This window comes from Montipora foliosa, chromosome 3 (assembly GCF_036669935.1).
Source record: "Montipora foliosa isolate CH-2021 chromosome 3, ASM3666993v2, whole genome shotgun sequence".
Taxonomy (NCBI): Eukaryota; Metazoa; Cnidaria; class Anthozoa; order Scleractinia; family Acroporidae; genus Montipora; species Montipora foliosa.
Window position 1 is genome coordinate 31,650,893 of NC_090871.1, and position 20,000 is coordinate 31,670,892.

The 20,000-nt window shown below is 37.0% G+C and overlaps 1 protein-coding gene across 7 annotated transcripts in view; it reads left to right on the forward strand.

Moving 5' to 3' along the window:
* The window catches only part of LOC137997284 (uncharacterized), a 33,482-nt gene that overhangs the window by 11,378 nt on the left and 2,104 nt on the right, over positions 1–20,000 (forward strand). For 3 of the 7 annotated variants that reach the window (XM_068843192.1, XM_068843188.1, XM_068843190.1), the window contains 9 exons: positions 5,294–5,625; positions 7,926–8,633; positions 11,154–12,297; positions 13,794–13,961; positions 15,289–15,434; positions 16,290–16,431; positions 17,134–17,498; positions 18,235–18,442; positions 19,032–19,636. In XM_068843192.1, coding sequence (XP_068699293.1) covers positions 5,410–5,625; positions 7,926–8,633; positions 11,154–12,297; positions 13,794–13,961; positions 15,289–15,434; positions 16,290–16,431; positions 17,134–17,498; positions 18,235–18,442; positions 19,032–19,636 — 3,702 coding nt within the window. In that variant the 5' untranslated portion in view covers positions 5,294–5,409. Of the gene's footprint in view, positions 1–69; positions 1,094–2,574; positions 2,675–5,293; positions 5,626–7,925; positions 8,634–11,153; positions 12,298–13,793; positions 13,962–15,288; positions 15,435–16,289; positions 16,432–17,133; positions 17,499–18,234; positions 18,443–19,031; positions 19,637–20,000 lie in introns of those variants that run through there. The other 4 variants (XM_068843191.1, XM_068843189.1, XM_068843194.1 and 1 more) reach the window with 4 other exon arrangements.

Genomic DNA, 20,000 nt, shown 5'->3' on the forward strand with positions numbered 1-20,000 from the left:
CATGGCAACTTTGATGTTTTTTTTTGGGGGGGGAGCCTTTTTTGGTCATCATCCAGGCGAGGTCACTTGCAAGGTCTTTTCCCGGTGATCGATAGCCGTTCCATCGCGCTGGAGCATGCTAATGGGGCTTTGGAGTAGCAACTGAAAATTGCGATAAAGTCGACCCTGCCACATTAGCGTTTTTCCATCTACCACTTAATTCACCGCTGAGACAAGAACTTTGATACGTTCCTATCGAAAGAATCTATCTGTCATGGAATGCATTGTCATGTCATTTCACTGCATACTTATCCACCAAAAGCAATTTAAATCTCACACGTCTCGAACAAGAAACAGTACTGTTTCCGTTTCTGTTTGTCATTTGCTCTTGGTTTTTGCATGAGTTCTTAGTTCATTTCAAGTTATTTTTTATTCACGTTTTCATAACACTATGTTATTTTTCATGGTAGGAATGTGGGCTATGAACCGCAATTCCGCAATTTTTGTTTGTATGTTTATCTTAGGTGGTGCCTCATGCACTGAATAGACATTGCGTAAATAATATGGTTGCATGATTTTGAAATGAAAGTTGTCGATATCCGGTGAGCTGTCATTAAGGCTGATTTTAAAAAAATGTTTTCGTTTTTCACTCGTTCTGATTGTTTACAAAATTTAAATTGATGTCAAATTTGTGAGCTGCAGTGGGTAAGATTTATCACGCTATACGAAAATGACGTCACGATTATATGCTATTGTGTCACACTTGATTCGCTTTGTTATAATCCCTACCTCAAAGAGGGGTCTTGTTGCGGTGGCGGTTCCAAACAGGGGATGAAAGCAAAATGCAGGACACCTTGAAAGACTGTTTTGTCTAGACAGAAAAACGTCTAAACCATCGAAGACGCCTGGAAGACCACCAGGCGAACAAGACATTCTCATATCCATTTGATCAGGACAAGATATCGACAAATCCTGAAACTGAGTTGTGACTCGCAAGTTCGAGTACTTAATGCAAGTTGCTGTATTATAGGAATTAGCAAGTCATAGGCTTCGTCCGTTGTAGTAAACTTCGTATGTACAAGCATGGCTGAAATATCCAATGATGAACTTGTTGGTAAGTTGCTGTTAAGTTTGTCGATATTTTTGCGAGTGTCGCGGAAATGTTGATTTAGTACAGACAGTTTATTGATATGATCGATATATGACCTTAAAATTTTTCTATCCTGTTGCTAGAGTTCAGACAAAACTCAATCGAGAATGTCAAAGTAAAATTCCCGGTTTGGTTCTTTTGAGGATTGTGATAGAGATATGCTTCAGTCTCCTGGGTATTTGTTATACATAATCTTTTATTTAGCGTATGTTTGTTGTATTAATTTTAACCTAAATGCGCCAAGTCATTTGAAACCAAGAGAAGAAACATCTTTCCCCCATAAAATCATTTTAAAGGCTGTCTAGAGTTAACGTTTTACGGAAGATTAGTTCTGTATTTTCATTATAGCTTTACAGTACGTAAATCGCGAGTTCGAAATTATTTTCGCGCACTTTGTGCATTCGATTGGGCTCAATAGAGATATTGTGAATCAAGCGAGGATTAGCAACATTTTCTCACCATTCTTTTTTTGGTTTAAATGCATTTACATAAAACCACGACTATAGAAATTAGGGTTCGGAGAATCGCTTGTAAATTTATATTCCTGAACCATTGGGCGAATGGGATCCACAACAGAAAAAAAAAACGCGTTCGTCTTTTGCGAAATATATCGCCCTTTTATTTACATATCGATGTTAAATCACCCCTTTTTAACCACCATCTTATTCTTAACAATATTATTATGCACGTGTTGTAAAGAAAAACGCCTATTTTCTCGGATAGAATTGAGGATATACGGTGTACCACAACAGCCGATATATACCACAGTCTCCTCGTAAGTGATATTGTATGTTTCATGTACTTCCTAGAAGGCGCCTTCTGATATGTAGGCCAGGTGCCATTTTTAGGTGATTAGGGAGAGAAAGCTATTATTGTTCAGGAACCCAGAAGTCACGCGGCTTAGTTGCTCTATGAATATAATTTTTAAACATCTTGTATGTAAACAAAGTAATCTCGTACATCAGCATGATCTAAGAAAATTAGAATGTTGATAGTTGTGACATCATTTTCTGTTGCCACATAATTTTTTGCTTATCCAGTTTTGACTTGATAGAGTTGAGGTGCCAAATTTCTTGTGACAATATTAATAAGCATTCGACGAAAAACTGGCGAATATATATTGAAATTCATTTGTTAAGTTCTTTCATACAGTTATCTTTATTCTGTGACCGAATTTCGAGAATTTATAAAAAGGTACGTGAGACAAATCAAATATTTGGTACCTTATTTTATTTTTAATACACAGGGGTGCACAAACGTAAAGGTCAAACAAACCATTATCAAATTGTGTGTTCAAGTTTCTTTTGCTAATAAAGAGAGAATATTTTAAGACTTACTGTGAAATGTTGATAACTGAAGGATATTAAAGGTTAAGTGAGGGATTGTTATCTTTATTTTAAACTTGTGCCTGTATTGTACAATGTTTCTAATATTTACAAAAAAACTCAAATTATTGATACATGCCTGTAAGCTGTCACCCTGCGAGCAGAATCTCTCTAAACTCACCAGAGTGTGAGTTCAGAAAGGCTCTGCTTGCAGGGTCAGGTAAGCTGTACCCTTATCCGTAAATAATAATTATGGTATAAGAAATTCCAATGTCATGATTCAATTGAAAATAAGAGTATTTAAGATTTGTCAAATATCTTGTCTACTCTTTGAGTTAATGTGGTTGGTCTTAACTTAAATTTAGTGCCTGAGTGGTATGTGGTTTTTAAAGCTTTTATTGTTGTTGAGGAATTCAAAAATTGTGAAACTTTAGATGCAAATATAGTTATCCTTGATTCTCCTCAGTACTCAGTCTTGTGTGAAGTGTATCTATTATGGTGATTTGACCTTTCTGACATTAATGGTATATTTTCACAAATCATGTAGCCACCCAGGAGAGATGACTTTTTCAGTGATAACAGGGGGATACTTGTAAATAATCCAAGAGCTCGATCCTTTTACAGGAGTTGAACCTATTACTTTCCAATGGCTACGACAGAGCTGCATGTATTGGAGACTTGTGAGAGCTACAATCATAGACAGATTAACCCTTTCACTCCTCAGGGGTCCCAGGACACCTCCAGTTGATGAGTAAACTCATCTGGTGTTTGACAGAGTAAAATCTGTTAAGTCTCACTCCGAGGAGTCAGTGGGTTACCAGTAAATGGAAAATTGATCCTACCCCTCCCTGCAGAATCAGTGATCAGAAAATGGCGCATTTGGCCTTCACATGGCTTCATCCTTGATTTAGGGGGAAGATTGTTCCCTTTTAATTTGTCCAAGATTGTAGGTTAAGGTGATATGGTGATTAAAAAGAACCTGTGGAGAAGGAATGGGAATGGAACTTATTATGGATTTAAGGACTAATCTACAAAATCACATCCTTGAAAGGTCTTCAACAGCTGATATTCCTGAGTTGATAGTCACCAGCAGAAAATTTATTGGATAGAATGTTCAGTCTTGTGCAGTCAAGCATGAATGCACTTCTTGTAATTGAGAATTAAAAATTCAATCCTTTGCAAGTATTTAACTAATTTGAAAAAAAGAGGAATCAAATACAGAATAATCAAAATGCAACCTGTAAGGTGCTTTGCTTTAATTTAGATTCCAATAAATTATTTCTTTTTTTATCACATGTTACATGTAGTATGCACAAGTGTCTGGCATTAAAATTGTTTGCATCTAGACTTAATAGTGAACTAATAATAGCAGTAGTTTGGGCTGTACTAGAGGCTATTTTTATCAACAATTTATGATTTGAAATTGATCATAATCCTTTATCTATAAAATAATATTTAGAGTACCTCAGAGTTTTAAAGAAATTTGGACCTTTACTGTAATTTTTGTTCCTTATATTATCCAGCAACAAGGGTGTAATTTTCTCTGCTTATATGTAAAAGGATGAATGTTAGCAGGTAACTAGAAATATTGCTCTCCCGCTTTGGTAAAATAGTTTTTTTAAACATGTTTACATGAAAGTTATAAATAATAAATGCTCTTGTATATGTATGCTGATAAGTTTTCACCAGGCATACAGTTCGTATGCAATGCAGTAGATTTTTTTCACTGATGCAGTGGGAAATTCAGGTTCTTTGATTGACATGAATGGGTATGCAATTTCTTGTAATGAAGTTCTTGTTTAATTTTTATCCTTATGCACCTGACAGTTTGGTGGAAATGGAAATATTGCTAAAAGTTAACATACTTTGTACAAGAGCAGATTTTTGGCTTTAACATCATTTTGCAAGTCTACTTTTATTGTCAGTCTTTGACTTATATCGATGTTAAAGACCTTCATTCTCTTGGTTTGTACAAAGTTATTAATTTTGTTATACAGTACATTAATCTGGTTGAAACTATTTCACTCAAAAAATCATTTGCTCTCTGAAAGAAGGCTGATTGCACATTCTGTTCTTTGTTCTGTTTTGTAGATTATCATTATTCCTGGATACATTTGCATTGGTGAATGCAAATTTGTGCAAGTCTAGTTTTAAATGAAATTATTTACCATAACTTTGAATTTAATTAGAAGAGTAGCTAAAATGTGTTTAAAGGTATAGACGTTTAATAGTATTATCTAAACTGTTGTGGAATTTTCATCTGCTGTTAGAAATTCAATTTTCTTGGATAAGATCTCTTACCGTTCTTATTATTTGAAAAACTAAATAACTATAATTTAAATTTATGACATGCTTGTCTCTGAGCACAATGGGAAAATACTACTGCAACTTGCTAAGCTGGAAAGTACTGAAAACATGCCTTAAATTCCTTGTATAATGCTGAAGTGTTTATATGATTTTCTCTCCTGTAGGAGGCCCATCTAGTGGTTTTTTTTCTTTGTAGTAGCCCAGCTAATTTCATTGGGTGCCTTTATGCCTGATTCAATCACCATGTAGCATCTTTCTAATAAACCTGTCATAGCCAAGTTTAATAATATTATTTATACTTGCACTCTGCCTTTGAGCTTTGATTAAAATGGGAAAATACATATATACATGTGCTGTAGCTCACAACACATGTTCTTGAACATGGGCAATATGAGGTACCTGTAGAACATAACTGTCTTCAAGTACAATAATGAAAAATGTTACCATTGTGCTTTAATTCACAACATGCAATTCTGTTATCTACTAATTAGGATTGCTTTCATTAATCTTTTGTGGTTTTTCTGCATTGCAGAACTCCATGCTGGGCTTTCCAAACTAAGTGTTTTCCTTCAGAATACCTTGCCAAAGGAAAGTCTCAGCTCAGAAGCTGAGTTTTGCAGAAAAGAATGCCTCACAATTCTCGAAAGAATGAATGATTTTCTGAAAAATCCAAAAAATAACAACCACAAGGATAACATGCTTCTTAATGCTGGTTTATCCATCTCAAGCCAGTCACTGGATGAAGCAAATGAGTTTAATGGTGTTAGCACAGAAAAGATTCCACGCAGTGGTTCTCTTCCAGATATATATTCGTCCTATCAGTCAGAGAATTATGAAGAGTGGCAAGTGACTACAACATTGAAGGTGTGTTTTATAATTTTCAGTGTCGGTTATTCCTTAATGTCCCAAACATACAATGTAATTCACACGTTCAGGATCTCATGAACAGTTCATGATGTGAAGAAACTGTATGAAGGAAAAGTTAAGGTGGTTTTTTGATATTTTGGTTGTATTGTCAATGGGCAGGGATCAACTCGTATGGCTCGCCTCAGATTGAGCAAAAAACGCCATTTTGTAAGGCAAAACTATTCAACATTTGTGCCGATTTTCAACAAGGTTAGCTTAAAGATTAGGGCTAGGGTGATTTCTCAAGGATTTTTTTTTTGAATGTCGATCCGAGGTTAGCCATCTGAGTTGACCCGGTCTGACTTTTGTTCCTGCCTATTGTCAAGTTGGATGTGAATTCTGAGTATTTGAAGCTGCAATAGAGTAAGCAAAAAATTGTGGCAAGACATGCATTCTTCACAAAAAATGAGGGTAGAAGGTTGTAAAAGACTGTTACTTTTACGTATAGTTATTAGTAGAACTTTTCTCTCCTGCAATCTCATTCTCTTGCTTTTCATCCTTTAACAGTACCATCCATTTGGTGTGTACAGTTTTCAATAAGTCACTATCGCTAGTTCTAAAGGACTTTTAAATTCCTGGAATTATGCCACATTTTGGTTTAATGTGGTACATGTAACTGTCGTAGAATAACCAAATCAAAACAAACAAAAATAATATTAATCAGGTCTTTTAGGCGCTGATGGTGATTTAGTATTATTTAACAAATAGATTCCATGTTGCCGTGCGTCTGTTCAGTAATAGATCACAGATGACGTCAAAATTTCGTAAGAACAAAAAAGTGGCACACAAGGCGATAGCCGAGTGTGTCACTGATGTTCTTACCACATTTTGACGTCTTCTGTGATCTATTACTGAACAGACCCACGGCTACATGGAATCTATTTGTTTCATAATTATAATAAAGAATTAAACTTTATTCGCATAAAAGCTGATGGTGACGTCAATCGTGCGTCTGTCCTCTAATAGGTCATAGGCAAGAACCAATAAAAATCCGTGAATAACTTGGTTATTATATAAATCGGTATAGAAACCTTGGATATAAATAGATTGGGTCTGTGCTAATGACGTACATACATGTACTGGGAAGCTGGTTTATAGTACTTACCAAATGTAAACAAAGCTGGCTCATTTCTTTGTCTGACTGTACAGTGTATATTTTTATTTACAGACAATTAAGTCTTACAGACAATTGACTGACAGAAGACAGACTGATTGATGGACTCTTATATGTCTCTTTTAATTTGAGATCTGAACAAATTTGATTTGAACACAAGGAATGCATTTCAAGAGTCAAACTCAGACTGCAGTAAATGTATTCCAAACAGAAAAAAAAAAAAAAAAAAGATTTCCCATCAAGTTTAGTTGTCACTAGAACAATGACGTGATCAATGAAATGAAATGAATGTATATTAGACTTGCAGGTTATAGATGAATGTGAGAAGTGATCCTTACACTTTTTTTAAGCAATTGTCGCTTTTTATAAAAAATTCAGGTGGCTCCAGTGGAATTCAAACCCATGACGTTTGCGATGCTGGTGCAATGCTTTACCCATTATTGAGTTAATTGAAGCAGTTGGGAACAGGTCAATAGGTGGTTTTCATGTGACGTCATCACCGTCATGTTGGTGGACGAAAACAAAAGATCTGTCATTAGCTTCTTTTGTTCGTCCACCAGCAATTGTACATTGCATCATTGTTATCTGTGTCTCTTGCGATTGGTTGCAAACCACCTATTTGTTAGGCTCACTTGTTCCTGTGAAGGACTTGATGAATGGAATGAAATGAATGTATGAATTTTTCATATGTCAATCACTTCCATAAGCGTTCAGCTACCCGTAAGTGCGAGGATCACTTCTCTCAATGACATGATCGTTCAAATTGCAAAGCAGTGTTCAAAGTTAACACCACTCTGGATGTCACAAATTTACAAAATTAATTTGGCCAGACATTGAAATACAGGAAGTTAAAATGCAATGATCAATAATATTATTTCCTTTTTTGTTCATTTTTATTTAAAGTTCAGTGCACATAATTTCCTAAACTTTGACGACATGGCTGTTTTCATTTACCTACATACAGTTAAAACCTTCTTGAACAGGGTGGTTGCTGTATATATTTAAATTTTTAATAAAGCATAAATTGAGCTTGAATCTAGTTTGTCTGACAGTGTATACTAATTTTCAAATAATAAGTTTTATAATAAATTAATTTTGTCATTGAATGCTTTTTATTGTTCATTTTAACATTAAATCTAAACAGGGCTCTTACTCTTCAAAAAAACGCCATGATCTTGATGAAGAAATAAACATAAATGACCTGAGAGAACTTGTTATTTACCACCCTGTTGAAGAAAATGAGAACTCTGATGGTGATGATGATGCTAATCATGATGAATTAACTTTAAACGACTCAAATACATTAAAAACTTCTAATCACTCTCCTGTTAACAAACGAAAAAGTCGCAAGAGAGACAGTGCTGCCCTGTTTGACATTTCTCTAGAGGATCTCTGTGAACCAGACTATGCTGGATTCCTTCGAGAAAAGCACAGTGAAAAGTTGTGGTGGTGTGTTCTTATTGATCAACATCTGTGCATATTTCCTTCGCAAGAGCAGAATGAAGTGGCATATGATGTAATCATCATGCCCTGTTGCCAGATTTCATTAGATGACAGGCTAATGCGCACACCTGTGTTTCGGTTGACACAGTCTGATATGACACCATGGGTTTTTGTTGCATCAAATAACGATGAACTTAAAGAATGGATGAAAGTCCTTACAATAGCTGCATCCTCTGGGAAAAAAACTACCTCACAGGGTTCAAATTCAGATGAAAGTCAATTCTGTAAAAGCCATCAAGCACCTGTAATGCAATCCATTGTGGAAGAAGAAGAGGAAATGATTGAAGAAGAGGAGGATATTGAGTATACAGCACAGGTTCAGGTTAATGGTCATGAGGATTCCTTTAAGGTAAAAGATTTAAAGTTTTTAATTCTCTTTCTTTAAAACACTGTTCAATTAAAAGTTATTACAAGCTTATAACATCATTTTGAATACTGTTACATCAACAGCGTGGTTCCCTGCGTATTCTAAAATACTTCCTGTTTATCCGTATGTATAAATACATGTAATAACTTAATACATTGTAAACTCAGATCATAAATCAATTAGGATTAAATATCATAAATTTCACTTCCCACAATGTTTACAAGGCAGTTTGTCAATTAAAGGAAGTTAATTATATAGCTTAATTATTCGACAGAATAATATTTTATTGTTACATGTATATAACCTGAACAGAAATTAGCCGTTTAAGTGACTTCTCATAGAAATCTTTTGTAAACTGAGAAAAACCTTTAAAGTTAGTCTTTTACTAATTAATGACATTGTCAGATGTTGAATGAACATACCACTAAACAATGATAAAATTCAGTGAAATTGGGATTGAAAAGGAGATGTATCAAGGAAACTCTGCTGTGGACTTGCATGTTGCAAAAACCTAAACAATTTGTTGTTGGATGTTTACATTTTTAATCCAGAAAACTGTTTTAGTGAACTTGTGGTTCATCGATCTACACTGTCTTTTTGGTGTCACATCTGCAGTTGTTTTTATTGGTAGCCTAGATAAAACACCCCCACTTTCCCCTCCTTTATTCAGTATGCAATATTTATAATGATATCACAAAATTTACAGTGATACAGGTACATGTATTATGGCAAAGTCAGAGAGCAAAATCTTTTAAGACAGTCATTTTGCAATGGATACTTCCCTTTTGTCTGCATTATTTTTTCTGCAGCCGTTTAGTAAAATACTAAGGTTTGTCATAGAAACTGTTGGAAAGTCAGTTCTAGTATTAAGCTTTATTTTTAATGTTATTTACAGTTTCCCATGTGGAATGGGTTACTACAACTGCTTCTGCCATATTATTACTGTGGCTTACACTATATATCACATGTGACAGTACATCACCAGGGAGAGTTCATGCTCCAGTGTCTTTCCCAATAGTTTGCGACTTCTCTAATGGCCCAGTGTTATGGACATGTTTTGTAAATTTGGATGGTTTATCATCCTTATCAGAGAAGGCTAGAAAATTCTTGTAGGTAGGCGTCATTACAGAGGAAGTATTGTATTGGTAGGGATTTTGTTTCATTATACACACCACATGATCCAATCAATTATAAGGATAATCATTGCAACTGTATTAATCCACCTACATTACTAAATGTACTGTACAGTACCTTGGTTTGTTGTAAATTATCAAATGAATAATTCCTGCAGGAAAGGGTGTATTGTTAGCCATTTTTTCATTGTAGTTTCATCAGTGTCTCTGCATTGTCTAGCCTATAGTTGTTCATATTGATTGTGTAATAAAGAGCAAGTGGTAAGTGGTTGAATTTTAAATTTAAATTTGTATTGGCCAAGCGTTGGTGTTTGTGTTGATCACAGATCTACGATTACATTTCAAGTTCTAAGTTGTGGTGGTTGTTCCTCTTATTAAACTGTTGAGCAGTTTACTTTAAAGAATCGCATTGCACATTTACATTGTAAAAGGAAATTAGGAACCATAATTGTCTTGGTCAGGAATCTAATAAGTTAGGTAATATTTGAAAATATTTGGGTGATGAGATTTTCTGATAACTTTAATATCACCATCATTATTATACTTATACTATTCTGGGTTGTTGTGTTTCTTTGGATAAAAGAAAAAATCTCATATGGGAAGTTTTGAGAAAGAGTTTTGAAAAATTAATTTCCTCATTATGAAAACTGCCTCTTTTTCATGGGTAAACAGCAGTGATAAAATCGAGCTAAATTATTCCCGCATATCTTAGGATGTGAAGTCTAATATCACCATGTTTTCGATTTGTAATTTCTAATATTGCTGCCACACTTGTATTAAAAATTATTCAAAGTGAACATGCGGGGAGGAAAGAAGAAAGTTCAAGCTTGGTGGAAAATAACCATTTTTTCTGTAAGGAATTACACTAGTTGTAATCATCATTAGATTAATGGAACTTGTGATCAACTACATGTCGAAATGAATTGTGATTTTCAATAAGAACCTGTAAATCCTCTTGCTAGCTTCATACTGTTTCCATTTAACTTGTTTTTCTCCTTGGCTGGTTGTGCTAATCAGTGTTTTAGTTGTAGCTTTTCATCCTCTATAGTTTGTATGCATAGATCTACATGTTAAGAGTATGTTCTATCATCCCTCTAACATTTATATTTTGTGAAGTTAACATACCAGAGATTGGCGTGCTTAAGTGATATTTGCTGAAGCTAAATTTTCTGTTACATCTCATTTTTTATCAGTAGTGCAGTTGATGCACAGATAGATTTTGATGTGGTTGTCGTCAAATACATATAAGTGTGTCCTACGTCACAAAAATTCATGAAGTAAAGAGCTTGTTTTAATTCGAATCATATAATTGCTAAATTGTTATAAATGACTAATAAATGACTTCTGAATTCTATGCTACTCTTTTTAGAATAAGGACAGCATTGCAGTAAGTTGTGTTCATGGAGCCCCACAAGAGAATGGTTATGACAAGGAGTTACCTGAAATTCCAGACCTTGGTGAACTACCACAGGTCCCTGATGAAGCAGACGGTGAACAGTTTGGGGGGGATGTGTACGAAGCTGTGGCAGATTTAACAACAAAAGATAACCACTCTCCTGGAGATGAATGTCATGATGATGGCTTTGCTACAGACGAGTTTGACTCTGGTTCTTCAGATGGAGGTGATGTTTCCCCAAATCCACAGACACAACCAGTGCAACAGAAAGCTAAAAAGAAGAAGCAATTCTTTCACTGGTTAAAGAAAAAAGGCAAGAAAGACAAGCTCTTTTCTAGCCCTAAGGATGGTGTGGCTTTGGCAGGTTATGCATACAAGTTAAATGATACCTCTAAGCGCTGGTTCTTGATTAGGGAAGAGAAACTGCATTGTTATAAGGCAATTAAAGATGATGATCCTGAAATAACAGTGGACCTGAAATGCAGTGAAATTCAAGCTGGAGAGGAAGAAAAAGGCAAGCTTGCCATTCATGTCATCAGGGACAATGTGACTCAGTTTACTTTGGTAGCAAAGAGTTCAAAAGATTGGGAACGATGGAAGAAGGCATTTCTCATAGAATCTGGATTCATTCAGCTGGCATCACCAATGGAATTAACTTCAGGGGTGTTTGAGCCAGAAGAAGAAGATGAGTATGCTGTGCCGGTTGTATCTCCAGGGTTGGAGGTGAAGTTACAGTCTCCTCAGTTTGAGAAGAGTGGTTTGATAATACAGTCAATGGATAAACAAAAGAAGGTGGAAGATCCCTATACAGAGATTGTACCAGGAACTCAGGTTTCAAATCTAAAAGCTGTTTCCCCTTCTGTAAGTCAACAAGAGTTGGGGCCTCTACCTCCCATTCCACCTGATATTCCAGAGCGGACGCAGTCAGTGGAAGAAGAGGCGAAAGACACAAATGGTTTTTGTGCAGAGAGTGATCAGATTTATGAAGAGGTGTCCAGTTCAGTACCTCATGCTGACAAGGTGATTATGTGGGATGGTGTTAATACTGTTGGATCTAGCAGCAACCCCACAAGTCCTACTGAATCAAACAGCAAGGCTGTTGACAGATCTAGTAGAGGTGAGTGCATTTTAAGTGTTGATTCATTTTGCCAGGCATGTTTGGGTGGAGTTGTGACTTAATTTTATAGGCTTGCAGAAAGGGGAATTTTTACTCTGTGCTCATGATCGGCTTGATGTAGGAAGGGGGTTGTCCTTATCAAATTGTATGTGCTCTGCTACATTTTATGACAGGGAGATTATTAAGATTTTGCTGAGGTCCTAATGATTTGACAGATGGGCATTTTTAGTGTTTCTTATGTAATAAAATAAGCAGAAAAGATGAAAACAGTAGTCTAAGGAGGGGCAAAATAATGTGCAGGGTCAGTCCAGCACTAATAATGAACCCCCTGAAATTAGACCAGAATAATAGGAACTGTGGGAACAATAATTCCAGCCATTAGCATTGGATCAGTTGGTTGAGGGGTCAGACTATGGCACCAGTTGCAGGCCACTATATATTTTGTTAAAGGGAACCTCCACTTCTGATCAACAAAAAAATAACTTTAAATCACAGGAAATAACCGTTACAGTCAACTCAGTCTAAAAGTATTTTCATAGAAAGTGTTTGTATCCAAATAAGTTTTAAAATCGCCTATTTTTGTTTTCAAATTTCGCGGGTGCTGCCATCTTGAATAATTGTGACGTGTTACGGTTGCCCTATTGTTATTAGACAAAAGCTCTTTGTGTCAGAACAATAGGGCAACCGTAACACATCACAATTATTCAAAGTGGCCGTGCCCACAAAATTTGAAAGTGAAATTAAGTGATTTTAAAATTCACTTTCCTTGATATAAACACTGTTTCAAAACAAAATTCGAACAAATTTGTTTGTAAACATAATTTCCTTCTGTTTGAACTTATTCTGTAGTAAGAACTCTAGGAAGTTCCCTTTAAATGTCTTATATACCAAACATCGGGGTCTTTGAGATAAATAATAGCTGCCTTGTCAATTTCTTATGCAAAGAGTTCTACTTTCATGTCTGTGGATAGGAAACTAGAAATATATACTTGGTACATTGTAAATTACAGGCTCTGACCCACAACCTTTGGTCATAAAATTGTGTTGGATGTCAAATTACTGAACAAGGCCAAAATTTATGTTCCTTTGTATTTGAAAAGAACGTAGGACAATGTTTTGTATAAGATAGGGGCAACAGTCAACATTTTGGTTAAATCAACTCCATTCTTCACTTTGATTGGCAATTTGAACTGCTTATTCTGCAGAGTTAAGTGCTAGCCCATGCCACCATTGTAATGTGTATTACTGTCAAAACTGCATGGGGGAAACTCCTTATTATTCCGATTGTTCACTCAATGAATTTTCGATCTTGCAAAGGACTGGCTATAGACATGTAAGGAGTATGTCATTCCTCACCCACCCTTCTCTGTGCTTCTCTCTTGTTTGGAATGATGCAAGTAAAGGTCATACTTAAGAAACATCCATGTTTCTAGAAATCAATGGCAAATCACTGTAGTTTGTACATGTTCCATCATTGGTATGTTGATATTTTCTAGGCCCTGTGCCAGCTGGTTTGTCAGATGGTAGTGTCAATGATGGTGCCATCACAGCATCATCATATTTGGATAATGTCTCACAACCATGTTCTGGGCGACTTTATTCATCTGTTGGTGCCTGGTGTCCAAATGTCAGTGATAAACAGCAGTATCTACAAATTGACTTAGGTTTGTTAGAGGGTTTTATTTGTGTATTAGTAGTTAATATAAGTATCAAAGGTAAATTTTGGAGAGCAGGGACAGTGATGTAGTGAAATGACCGTCCTTCTACAAATTATGCCCCAGGTTCAATTCGCTGATGCAGGGCTGTCAATGAATTTTGAAAGTAGAAGTCCCAAAATAAACAGCAGGCGGCCTGGCACTCGAGCGCCTAAGGCGCGAGTTTTCTATGGGGGTGTGCCCCCCCCCCCCCCCCCAAAAAAAAAAGAAAAATAAAATAAATTGAAATCTAGACACCTGGAAATGCCATTTCCAGCGTTTTCCTGGCGATATTTCCGCCCAAAAAGCAATCCAAAAGATTCAAATGGTTATGTCTGTAAGTGTGCTATTGCCTTTATCAACTCGTTTGAAGGAAAAACACATTTACATGCAATTTGTTCAAGTCAATTTCCTCTCTCTTCTGGAAAGTTCTTTTTTGGTTCATCTTCTTTGGTTTCATCTTATTTAATTTGCGTTGCTTTGATTTGAATTAATTCGATATAGAGTTTTTCTTGTAGATTACATGAACTCGTGTTCAGCTACGTAGGCTTGGTGACTTGAACAAAGTGATTGTGATAATCATGTTTATTGCATGTAAAGCAATTCTTAGGTGAAATGGAGCAGCTATGATTGCCTGGTTTTTGGTCGGGATTTTATAGTACGGACCATCACCATGGAACCGTCCGTTTCTGTATTTTTCTCCCTTCACAGGAAATTCAAGTTGAGCGAAACACAGAAAGTTTTAAAACAACACAACAGTACAATTATAGCAAGCTGAATTTACATGTAAAAGGTTACTGTTCAAAGTTCGCCGATGGAAGACGAAAATTACGAACATGGCATATAATAAACAACTTACTAACCTCACTTGCTCGGGACCGCCGTACTGGGGAATATTGGCCGACGGTCGTTTATTTACTGACCTCGCTGCGCTCTGCCCGTACTGCCACGACCTCGGGCCCATATTTCCCTGTACGGCTCTCGCGCTCGGTTAGTAAGAGGTCATTCTTTTTTCATTAATACTAGATCCAGTGATTTTTGGCTTAGTAAATTTGCCCTCTGTCAGCCCATCCGAAGCCAAACCAGACCAGTTGTCACTGGCTCGTATTTGTTTTGTGCAATAGCATTGGCTTCATGTAGTAGTGCATTGGGACAAATTTCTCCACAAAGAGTTAAGTGCTATTCAGCTCCAGGGAATGATGCCGTATAGATGATCATTTCTTTTCAACAGTAACCAGTGTAGTACAACTGTAAGAGTAATTTCCTTAAAATCCTATTAAAATTGTTGTGATATCAGGTGAAGTAACGAAGGTGTGCGGAGTGGCATCACAAGGAAGACCAGGTTTTATTCATCAGGGAGGCTGGTTTGTCAAGACATACACCATAGCATACAGTAAGGATGGAACAAACTGGACAAGTTATAAAGAATTTGGAGTGGCAAAGGTACACTTAGGGCGTCTTCATCTTGCCTGTTATAATTAAACAAACTGAACGTTTCAAATTGAAATATTTTTTTCAAGCCTCTTGTCTAGAATAAAAATCTGTTTTGAAACTAACTTTTGTATGCAAACGGTTCGGTGTCAAAGAAATGGAAATTTAAGCCAAGCACAACAACTCTAAAGCGTTACCTTGGGTAGAGATACGGAAATCCGGACCATGCGAAGAACCAATCAGATTGCAAGATTCAATACCGCCGCCCTCTTCGGAAAAAATCAGAATAGGAGAGGCCGGGGCATCTTTTAGTTAACAACAGCGATATTGCACTCCAGTTAACTGAAGTATTGTTATCTCCATATTGAAAATTAATAAACGTTTTACAGTTGCGAGATATAATGAGTTAATAATAAAGAAATTTAATACTATGTGTTTAAATCCTTGTTATACAAAAAGGCCAGGCCCCAGTTGTTCAAACGATGGATAGCGCTATCCGCCGGATAAATCACTATTCAGTGGATAAATCAATTGGTTTTCCTAGTGTTTATCCGCTGGATAGGGATTTATCCAGTAGATAGCGCTATCCATCGTGTGAACAACTGGGGCCAGAAAGCTTTGCATGTGCAATTCTATTTCGTTTGGCGATTTCCTTGGTTTCCACAGTTTTGGTTAATATTGAATTCTGTTGTGTTGACAGGGGCCTGGAGGTGGGTTGTGGCTCGGTTGCCATGGTGACCTCCTTACCCTCGAGGAGATTGTTGACGTTGATTTTTACTGCTTTTAAGGCGCCCACCTCTCAATGCTATTGTTTTAAGAATTATTCACTGGTTAAAAATAATGATAAGTAATATTTTTGTGTAACAGGTTTTTCAAGCCAATAATGATCCCGACACAGTGGTAACAAACATGCTAAAAATGGCAGTTAATGCGCATTACGTTAAGATTAAGCCACAGTCGTGGCACAATCACATTGCATTGCGAGTGGAAATCTACAAAGGAGAAGCAGGTAAGCGACTTCGCACAAGTGGAAATATTATTTCTTCGATTACATAGGAAGGTCATTCAAAAGTTACATTAAGGAAAGACTTGATTCGGACCTAGTTTCTTTGCAAAAATTGTATTATTGTATCGAATTATAGGGGCTGTGTCATGGCGGTGCAGTTCATTATGTGTAATTTTACCAAATTATTTCTCGCTGCTTAACTCGCTATTCCAATTCACGTTATTAAACCCAGAAGTTACTTTTAAACAACACAAATCAAGGCTGTTTCTCGAGCAAACTGAAATTGTCCTTTGTTAACCACTTATGTCCATCCTCGCATCTTCATTGGTACTTCTTCAAGCAAAAACGACGGTCTACGGTTGAACATCGAAAGGGAGCTTTTTAGCCAGAGACTTGTTCATTTTAGTCATTGTTTCGTTCTCAAACAATCCGAAGCAAACGGAAACTCGATAATGTCACGTGCCGCAAACGTTTTCCCGCGCTTGGCGCCGGCCGCATGTAAGTTTTAATTGGCTCATTCTGTTGTTTGCGTTTGTGATTGGCTAGAACAATTTCCTTTCAAATTGGTTTGGTGATCACTTCACTGCATTAAATACTTTTTCATGTGACCCACACCCACTCATAATTATTTTTTTAGGAAGTTTCTCCTTCTTTTGACCTTTTGTAAAATTGGGCTCAACTTATTCTAGGTTGTGTTTTCCATAGGTTCAAAACTAACAGCAGGAATCCACAAAATCGCTGGCTCCATTACCAAGACGGCCAAAAAGAAATCATTTGATAAACTAGAGGGTTCAACTTGTCCTATTACAGAAAGCGCTGGTGACACAGATGTGTGTTATGTCGGTCGTCAATCGCCTACGGAGAATCTGGTAGATGGCGAAGAAGAAGGCAAACAGGAAAACAGAGAGGCGAGTGTTGAAGATAACGAAGAGACGAATGATGAAGCAGCGAATGAAGAGGCTGATGGATACCTTGTCATACGAGAAGCAACTGATGAAGAAAAAGAAGTTGAAATGAAGGTACAGAAGAAAATAGAGGCACTTAAAAGAGGACAGGAAACTACCCAAACGGTGAGTGAGAAATGCATCCAGCATCTGATATAACAAAGGGTTACAGATTATCGGAAATCCCAAGCGAAAAAGCGGAAAAGTCAGGCCATCCCTACCATAGTGTATAGCGTCCACACAAGTATCGTCCAAACAGCTAATTTCAACTAAAGTATACAAGGCCAAGAAACTCTAAGGAGAAACTATCAGATTCTGTCATATCAACGAGGAAGACGTACCCTGTCTACTCTGTGCTGCCCTGCTATTGCCCAAACACTGTGTAAAGGTAGACATGATCGTATGCTATGTATACGTCCAATCTATCACGAGATCTTGAACATGTTTGGGTTTACAGATGGCAAGAAAGTAACACTATGGCATAAGGAACCACCTCCAAACATCTGTGTTGAGAACGAAAATGCACAAATTCTCTGGGACATACCTATACACTTAGCTACACCAACAAGGAGTATCCACTAAAAAGGCTCTTCATCTGAGGAAAAGACTTCCTAAAAGAAATGAAATCTGTAGTTTATAACGTTTTAATCATCTTACGACCGTATCTTGTCTTTTCGTAATCAAATCGCGTGGAAAAGAACAATATAACTTCAAGCGGGCGTTGTTTTAGAATACGGACCATTAAATAAACCACTCATGATGTGCGCAGTTAGTGAAATATGTGATAATTATTTTAAGAAAACCTGGTCACGATAAGACTCTTTATTGTAGGGTGTAACTTTCTCCAATTTATTTTTGTTAGAACGGGAAACTTGAGATGTCACAGGGAATACTGGCCAAGAGGAGTTTGTATGAAGGCAACAAAGAAGGTGAAGCTAAGGCAGAGTTAAAGAAGAGAAATGGTGGAACGAAAAAGACAGAAGTTGTAGCAGAGAATAAAGAATCAGGCGCAGAAAAAAGTGAAAACAAAGGTCACATACCGAGGACAAGAATTGACTCCGACTCATACGGTGAGTACTTTGTACTTTTACAGTGATTACAAATTGGAGGATTTTAGAATTTTACGCGGTGTTCTTGCAAAGTCCTTTCACTCAAATTATCTTGAGGTACTTGGAAATTCCTCGAATTTCTTGACAACTCCATAAATGTCTTCGCACGAGTACTAGTACTCACGCGAGAAGTGTTTACACACAGACTCCATGTAACGGCTGATTTAGTAGGGTCTCAAAACAGATACAACTTAAATTAACTCGTGGTACGCTGAATTACAATCGCCCAAAGACTTAGTTTTCCAAAGATTTGGACACAACCAGCTGACACTTGCTTGTTCGTCGACGTCGTAGCGACTTTACTTACATATGACCTACATATGACTTCCCGAGTGTGGCAATCGAACCTGGGACATGGTGGAACGCCTTGGCGAGCGTTAACGTGATTGTTTTATTTTTATGGGAAGGAATTTGTGTCGGGTATCCTCTTGTGTTGGATTTGGTTGGGTTGGAAAGAGCGGGTTTCTTGACTCACGAGTAAAGAGGCGTGTTTGAAAAGTATTTATTCAGTCTGACCATAACTCACCTTCATTTTTTGCGTTTTGTACAGATCCTGATAAAGAACGGCAACAGTTGGAAAAAACAGAAAAGGCTTTCCTAGAGTATGCTAAACAAATGAAAAATGATGCAGGTACAAAGGAAAAGAAGCCATCTTTAGTTGCTTTAAGCAGATTGAACTTTGAAGATCCGGGTAGTGTTCAAAAAAGTAAGGAGAATACTAATGTTGCGGCAAAAACTGAGAGTTTGCAAAAAGAGAAAAAGGAGCTGTTAAAAAAGCTGGATGGCTTGAAAAAGAGGGTTTCAGTCGCTAAAGATAGGAAAATCTTCTTCTCGTTATCTACCAGTCGGTCTAAGGCTACAACCGATGCTGATGCCGAATTTCATGAATCTCACTGCGAGGTGGCAAAGACGAAGAAAAGACTTTTGGAGATCGAGAACGAAATTAAGAATTTGAAGGTGACAGAGCTGCGAAATCAAAAGACGCCAGATAGGAATGCACTTCCAAGCTCTATCAAGACTCGCGGTCGAAAGAATAGCAAGGAATGTAAGCTGGGATCAGTAGAGGAGGCCCCACCGCCTGAAGTGGAGTTCTCGGCGGTTTCCAATACTGAAGCTGAACTTGCCCAGAAAGGAAGCGTTTTGTCACAGATCAAGGTGAGAAGAATTGATTACTGGAAAAAGCTACCTTTATAAAAGGTCTTTAACTTATCTCTCGAAGTCTTTATTGGTAGAGATAGACGTCAAACCTTTTCAAATCTTAAAGCATTTTAGGGTTCGTTTGCGAGGACGGGAGTGAAGGGTCTTTTGAAGAGTGGAGGAGAGAGCGAGAGATTTATTGTACGGGTGGTACATCTTTGCCACTTTTTCAAACTTTTTCCTTTGTTGATCGCATTTTTGTCATTCAGTGAGTGCAAGAGTGAATAAGATATGACTGTTGATCTGTCTCTGGGCGGTCTCGCCCCAGCACAGTCACCAATGGATTTATTTTTAGATACACCTTGTGCGCGAAACAAACAAA